The sequence below is a fragment of the Anarrhichthys ocellatus genome, unplaced genomic scaffold, assembly GCF_004355925.1.
Source record: "Anarrhichthys ocellatus isolate YVR2014 unplaced genomic scaffold, GSC_Weel_1.0 scaffold29, whole genome shotgun sequence".
NCBI classification, from domain to species: Eukaryota; Metazoa; Chordata; class Actinopteri; order Perciformes; family Anarhichadidae; genus Anarrhichthys; species Anarrhichthys ocellatus.
Genome location: NW_022280059.1, coordinates 1980606 through 1988705, shown reverse-complemented (window position 1 = coordinate 1988705; position 8100 = coordinate 1980606). Strand labels below are relative to the sequence as shown.

Here is an 8100-nt window from a genome sequence, read left to right as displayed (position 1 = left end):
CCCCCCCCCCCCCCCCCCCCCCCCCCTTCCTTCTCCCATCTTCTTTTTTGATCCACTGCTCTCCTTTCCTTTGGTGCAATTTGGGATCCTCTCTCTCTCCCACCATTTCTATTTTATCAAAAGCCATCTGGTGGTTCATTTTCTCCTTTTTTTTTGATGACTCACATGGGCTGCGTGGTTGGGTTTCAGTTGCTCTGTTGCTTTTCATCATACTAGGATTATCACCTCATGCTGAATAGCAAAGCAGTGGTAGAGAACAGTCCTAGCCAGCTCCCCTCTCAGAGAGACTCTCCAGTCGTGTGTTCGCTGTCATCCCGTCCGCAGTGCATTTGTCAAACCACCTTGCTTGATTATTCTTCCTGCCGCACATTCATTTCCTTCATCAGTCGCCCTCTTTCTGACAGGAGCTGTGTGATTTAGTGGCCCTGTCTGAGGCTCAGTGTTTCTGCTGCTGACCCACAGCCCAATCTTAATTGGCCCAATTTGTCCTCTAAAATCTGAGACGGCGATGTGGTTACGCCACCTGTTTAGTCTGATCCGGGCTTAACCCTGTGATCTTACTCGGTGAACACAGAGACACCTTCCACTGGTTGTTGAACCTAAATTGATGCACAACTTCCTCTGCTGTTTTTTTTTTTCACAGAAATGTGTCCCTCTGCTGCTGCTGTTGCATTTTTACTAGTCCAACATTACAGTTATAGAGAACAAGTGAGAAAAGCAGCAAGAATTTCAACATTCTGACCCAGTGAATATTTGACACATGTGCCTATAAATGATTAATTGTCGATTAATGGACTAATTCTTTCAGCACTTTTTCAAATCCATGCAGATGAGAGGTCACATTGCTCCCGTAGAGGTCACTCCCATTGTGCTGTGTGTTATTGTGGCTCGCTGCGACACTATGTGCACCCTGCAGTACCATCTGATAACCTGCCAGAGTTTCAGACGTCACTCCTGCTTGAGTGAGGATCGCAAATACACATCATTGTTCCTCGCGTAATCCAAAGGCAATTGTACTAACCGTGAGCGTTTGGCATTGGCTGACGAGCAACAGCAGCAGACAATAAGTCAACGCCAGACTCGTTGCTGCTGTATGTTCAGGAGGACCCAGCCCTCACTACCCCGCTCGCTCTCTCTTCTCTAATGCCATGAATAAATCATGAACTATATGTTGTGTGTATATTAATAGATCCTATGCCTATACCAGAACCATCAATCTAACCTGCATATTTGGTTCAGCCACTCACCGAAACCCACAGTTTTTTTGTTAACTATGAAGGATTTGTAGATGAGGAACGTCAGTGATCCAGAGTTTTGGCCATGAAATTGGAAATAAGTGAGGGATACAAAATACCTGGATGAACCCTAATTGCTTAGAAATGTTTTGTTTAATTAGTCAATAGGTGTTTATAGAGCAGATTTATGCAAACAACCCCTTTGAGAGGGCCTTTGTAGAAAATGTATGGTCAGTGTCATGTTGGCGTCACAGTGCTCACACTGTGCAGAATGGAAGAAAGGACTTTGTTGTCACCAGTGCACTAAGGAGACTGACGCGACATTTGTGAGGAGAAGAGCTGGATATCTATGTGCAGCTGTCCACAATCAATACCACCATCCCCGTTTGTTTGTTTGTTTGTGCTGCTCTGCTGTTATTGACTGCGCTCCTTCACCTCCTGCAGGCTCCGCCATGTCTGGTTTAGACGGCCTGATAGGTGCTGAGGAGAGAATCGTCAACAGCAAACCCAAAATCAGCAACAATGTGGTAAGAGCTTCACTGTCACTTTTATCATTCTGTTTGTGCCTCAAAGCTTTTTTTAACTTTCCAACTTGCTTTTAACACGTGAATTGAGAGCAGCATTGTTAAAGCCAGATATATTCTGCAAAGATATTTAATTGTATTTCCTTTGTTAAATATCCTAGAAAAACTCTCTGGACAGTTTAATTTCATTACCTTGACCTCAGACCGAGCCAATTGAGCTGATGATTGAGTCATTCATTTAGTTCATACAACGCTTTTGATATAGCTCTCTTAAATTCAATTTTAATCAGTCCGATTATTCCAGTAACTACTGTATGTTGTCATAGTCACAACTATCTCACACTAGGCTATTTGCGTGTCACTCTTTGATCTCTGCCAACCGACCCTCATTCAGATCAACTCCACACTTTGTTCGGCAGTCATTGCATGCTACCTTTCTTCGCCAGACACACTATTCCTCCTCTTGGATTTTCAAACTATGCTTGGCTGCAGAATGTGTGCTGTGCATGCTAATCCAACACCCAACTGCAAAGCTGTGTATTTGTGTGTGTGTGAATATGAGCCGTGCAAGTTTTTGAATGCATGCATGTTTCTTTTTTGGAAGTGCCAGTCTTCTTAGACGTAGCAATCTGAGGTTAAAAAATAAAATGTCTTGTCGTGATAATTTTTTCCCCTGTGGGAAACAGACTCTGGACTGCTCTGTCTCTGCAAACAGCAGATCTTTAATTCTGCCTTCTGAACACACACACTTCCACTCACAGCGCTTCTTCTTTAGATGAGAGCTCTCAGTAATGAGTGGCTGTTTAGAAAGGCATGTTAACTGTGTGCCTAGCTGAGAGTCTGTTGTTGATGCTTGCAAACCCCCTCCCTCTCTCCTTCCAGTCTGTACAAGACAGCTCCAAGTGTATCATCACCCAAACACAGATAATCTTTACAGTTTACTTCGCTGCACATTCACACCCTCTCGCTCTCCGCCTGCCTATCTCTCTCTATCTCACACACACACACTGTGGTGAGTGTAACCTGGGCTCCCCTGTCTGTGTTGACAGGTGATTGATGAGTCTCTGGATGTTAAAGAAGTGGTTTACAGTGCAGAGAGAGTCAGCGTTATGCATGATGATGAGCTGGTGAGTATAGCGGTGCCCTCCACAGGACTCTTTGGGGAACTGTAGTCGTCAGTAGTGGGGAGAGGATGAAAGAAGGAGGGAGTGTGCAAAGATACTAGTTCTGCAGCGGAATTAAAACGTAAAAAACACAGATTGGGAACAGATCGCAAATCCCCTCTCGTTTTTTTTCTGTTTAGTCTAATATGTTTTGGTTATTTCTGCATGGGAGCATGTTTGTTATGTGATTGTATCTGAATGTACACATTGAAAATGTCAGTGATATGATACGATGAATGTGAATCCACACAAACTGAGCACGCTGAGCACGCTCAGTTTGTGTGTGAGAATGAGCAGTAAAAAAAGATTCCCCAGTGGCTGTCTACATATGATTAGTTTGTATCATATGTGCCAGATTACATTGTGAAGATGAGTGTAGGTGACTGTGGTTGTGTGTTTTTACTGAATTGGCCAAGATATTACACGATCTTCCACAAAGACACATTTCATGCATGTGTACACACTATCACAAGTCGATCATTTCTTACATTGGCTTATATTTTAAAGGGAAATTCTTGTATTTGTCAACCTGGGTGCTAATCTTATGTCTTTTCATTATGACTATTGATCAAGATAACAATTCACTCACAGACTCCCCTGTAGATATTTGGGAACACAGATTCCAGCAAAAACAATATTGATCAGATGGGAAGTGCGAGCCTATTGCAGCTTTGCAAAAGACTTAAAATTAACAGAAATCCTTGCAAATAGTTCTATTTGTGTCCGACTGAAGCAGATCCACGTCATGCACATTAGAGATGTAGCAGCCGCAAACACAAGAAGATAGTTTGTGTCAGTAAGTTTCCAAATTGCAAAAGTTAAATGTTAAATGCGGTTAGCCCCCTCACGATAACTACTTTGTCTACTTATCATACTACATATGGACATGACCTCGATCCTTTTTGCTGACCTCCATTAAAACTGTTGCATTTACGTGCCTGTTTTTTTTACATAAGAATGTCGGCAACATGATGCAGGAATAAACAGCTGGACTTAAGACTTGGGCATTGCGCATTTTTATTAACAGAGCCGAGAGTCCATTTTATTTATTGTTATGGTTGTGTGGTTTTATTTTAGTGATGTTTTATTTATTTAGGATATTTTTATATTTTTTTAAATTCCGATTTCTGAATATTCTTAAGATTAAGAATTAAAAGTTCATTGTTCTTTGAAAGCGGCTACTTGCCTTATTATGCTTTTAATTTAGCATTATATTAGTGGTATAAAATGGCAATAACATCATTAATCGCAATTATTTATTTATTACAATAGCGCCCATCAAAAGTAGTTATTGTGACAGGTCTACATTTTGTTATTAAAGTTGTCATGCTCCTTGGTCATAATGAATATTACAAATATGAGAATAAGAGTTCACATACATTTCTTAGATGGTTGAAGCTTTATTAAAAATTGTCATATAACAGCATGAGAACAAAAACTTGAATGACTATTCAGCATAATAAAATTACCTGATTGAGGTAACTACTGAAGAAGATGTGTACGATGTCTTCATTATAACAGCAAAGATCAATTTGTATTGCTTCAGTGGTTAGCTGCGCATGTATTGTCTCCTCACTGTTGCTCTCCCTGTCTTCCTCTCACCCATTTCAACCTGTCAGGAGTCCTACCGCCCCCTGGGAGAGGACTTCAGCTTCGGCAGCAGTGCACTGATTGGCTTGCTGGTGATCGCGGTGGCCATAGCAACTGTTATTGTGATCAGTCTGGTGCTTTTGAGGAAGAGGCAATATGGCACCATCAGTCATGGCATCGTGGAGGTAAGCCACCTGTTATTTGGAGCAGAGTGTGAGGATTTGGGCAAAGGGTGTGAACCGCACACACCAGTGCTCTTAATGGACTGCTGTGTATCTTATTTCAAGTGTCAGATTTACATTAAATTATCAGGGGTCGTGTAAATGGGGCATGGGATAATGCAAGGCAAATTAGATTATAGTCCCTGCAGCATTTGCATACAACACACACAGCATGTTGTTAGCGTTTTCTTCCCCTGAATAAATCAGCCCATTAAAAGAGTGTTGTGTGTCTGTCTCACAGGTTGACCCCATGCTGACACCAGAGGAGCGCCACCTCAGCAAAATGCAAAACCACGGCTACGAAAACCCCACCTACAAATACTTGGAGCAGATGCAGATCTAACCAGAGCCCACAGACGGCACTGTGGAGTCTGACAGAGGACGGCAACCGAGGGGGAACATACTACTGACCAATAACACATGCTATTGTTAAAATAATTTGCATACATCCAAACTCCATTTACTGGTTTGTTCAAAACAATCCTTAAATAATGCTACTACTTCTACTACTGCTACTATTGTACTATAGAGCTCTTTTTGATCATGTTTATTTTGAGAAGGTGATGTATCTGCCATTTTGCATTATGTAAAATGTGATTCTGCAGATTTCTTTGTAATTATCAATACAGCTATCTCAGATCAAGGTGTATAACAGTTCTTCAGACATTTTCTTTATTTTTGAAAGAGAAAGGCAAAATGTAAATGTTTTTAAGTGGCCATCATCAAATCAGCATACCAGACACTACACTTTCGTTTTCCATCATGCAAGTGTCATTCATGCTGTTTCTGATGGTTTCCTCAAAAATAATTGGTGTTTTATTTTGTTCTTCTTCCTCTCAATAGTTTGCTTGTATATGAAGGTTCTTTGTACCAATTAAAATGTATAGTGAAACAACAAATGAGAAAAAAAAATGAAATCATGAATTATTTTCTTTCTGTTCTTTGTTATGATAACAGACGAAAATATACATATACAGTTCAAATATATATAAGAATAGATGTTTTTATTCTGCCTTTTTTTTTCCCCAGGAAAGAGGTTATGAGTTGGTTTAGGGTTCTTAGCTTAGTGGTCATGAGTTGTGTTTGCAGGCACACTGTTAGACAGAGTCGGGGAAGGTAAAGGTGTGCACAGACCCCCAGCTCAAACACATCACACAAAACCTACTCTGACCCCTTACTAAGTGAATGTGATAATATATCCCCTCCTACACACACAAACACAACCTTTTTTCAATAGGGAAACGGTATAAATCGATAGATTAAATAATACCTGTTGACGTGTGTTACATAGTTGAATGTATCTTGGAAGCTTTTTTTTTTCCATACTATGTATCTGACAGGTTCCTATGTGGCTTTGATTTTGAATGCATTGTCATGAACACTGTGACAGCGGGCGATGACATACTACAAACAAATGTCTTTTTGTTTTTGTTTATTTTTCCTGCACAAATTATCTGAAGCAAAAACCAAGTACCAGAAAAACTGCTTTGAAACATATTTTGGGGATAATGTACACACACGTTTTTGGAGCAACTGTTGGCTTTGCTGGTCATAAAGCTTAGAACAGTCTGATGGATCTAAACAGGGCCGGCACAGAGGCACTAACAACATAAGCAGCTGCTTAGGGCCCATCTGCCACCACGGAGCCCCCAAATGAAGTCAAAGTGTTCACAATTTTGTAGATTTGAGGGAACTATAAATAATTCTCGGATAACAACAAATGCTAAGCAATGAATGATGGCTTTTTTCTGTACCTGAATATATCACATTTGGAGATTATGACAAATAATTCTGGTGGGTACTAAAAACTTTTTGTAGGACTTGGGGGACCTGTAACAAATTTTACAATCTGTATTTGGGGATTTGGGTACCCAGAAAGACTTGGAGCTGGCGGGCTGTGCAGGCAGACAGAGACACACAGAAAGACAAGGCTTGGAGAGCTGATTTCTGCAAAAAAAAAAGCAGCTGTGTATTTTTACAGGTAGAGAATAACACAAACAATTAGGCGAAACTGATTCCTAGAATCCTCTTTTCTCTCTCTCTTTCTCTCTTAGTATTGTCTTTGTATGCCTGTATAGTTGATGTTGCAATCATGGCTTTTTTCCGGAGGATTACCTGTGGTGTGCATTGTTCTTATATGAAATGATATGATATATATTTTTAAGTTTGTTTTCTTGTTTTCTATTTTTTCCTCTTCCTGTGACAGTATCTCTGTATGTGACTGTCTCACTATGCACCCAAACGGCTTCAATCTTGTAACCACCTGCTTGATTGTGGGAAGGGACTGGGAACTAATATAATATGCATAGTGATTTAAAAAAAAAAAAAGATCGACACCAATGGAAACAGATTTATGGTTACAGGGGGATACACATCAATAAACTCACAACTTCCATATGGATGTGTCATCTTTTCATAGATAGACAGATAGACAGACAGATTGACAGACAGACAGACAAAACTGTTTGGTATGTAAGTACAACAAAAGAAAATGCCCACACCACTATCTAAAAGCCTGCCTTGACATATTCAAATTGCTTGTTTTGATAGATCAACAGTCCCAAACTCAAAAATATTTAATTTAATATCAGAAAAGTCAAAAAAAGGCAAATATTTGCATTTGAAACGAACCAGAAAATTTTGGGCATTATTTAATAAGAATTACTTGATGGATCACACGATTATCAAATAGTTGCCTATATCTGTTGACCAATAAGTTAACTAATCGTTTCCTTAAGGCTTGTTTTCATTTCAGAAATCATCTATTTATTTCAATTTTTTTAGGGATGTTTGTTAAGTCTCATGTTTGTCCTATATTTTGTGAAGAAGAAGTAGTGCTGCCTCGTATCAATCCGCCTGTGTTCCGCAGAGTAATACAATCTCTGAAATGAGGCTCATAGAGTGTGAAAAGTAGTTTGTTTCATGAAAACAAAAACAAACAAAAAGTTATCCATACGCAATAATGTACTATCAAAAACCGACCTATAGTCTATAATCTGTTGTCTGAAAAATTGCTCCATCGAAACGTAACTTGCAATAAACCCACTGAAACCCAAAATCTTCCAATAGCGGGACAGACTAAACTAGAGCAGGGGTCTTCAATGTTTTTCAGGCCAAGGACCCCCGAACTGATAGAGAGATGGAGCAGGGACCCCCGACTATATACAGTGGGTACGGAAAGTATTCAGACCCCTTTAAATTTTTCACTCTGTTTCATTGCAGCCATTTGCTAAAATCAAAAAAGTTCATTTTATTTCTCATTAATGTACACTCAGCACCCCATCTTGACAGAAAAAAACAGAAATTTTTGCAAATTTATTAAAAAAGAAAAACTGAAATATCACATGGTCATAAGTATTCAGACCCT

The 8100-nt window shown here is 39.7% G+C and overlaps 1 protein-coding gene across 4 annotated transcripts in view; it reads left to right on the top strand.

Annotated features, from left to right (window-relative positions):
* The window catches only part of aplp2 (amyloid beta (A4) precursor-like protein 2), a 51253-nt gene extending 44125 nt beyond the window's left edge, over window positions 1–7128 (top strand). For 3 of the 4 annotated variants that reach the window (XM_031863688.1, XM_031863684.1, XM_031863685.1), the window contains 4 exons: window positions 1680–1762; window positions 2809–2886; window positions 4542–4697; window positions 4975–7128. In XM_031863688.1, the coding sequence (XP_031719548.1) occupies window positions 1680–1762; window positions 2809–2886; window positions 4542–4697; window positions 4975–5076 (419 nt within the window). In that variant the 3' untranslated portion in view covers window positions 5077–7128. The remainder of the gene's footprint in view (window positions 1–1679; window positions 1763–2808; window positions 2887–4541; window positions 4698–4974) is intronic. The other variant, XM_031863686.1, reaches the window with a different exon arrangement.
* Window positions 7129–8100: the final 972 nt, after the last annotated feature.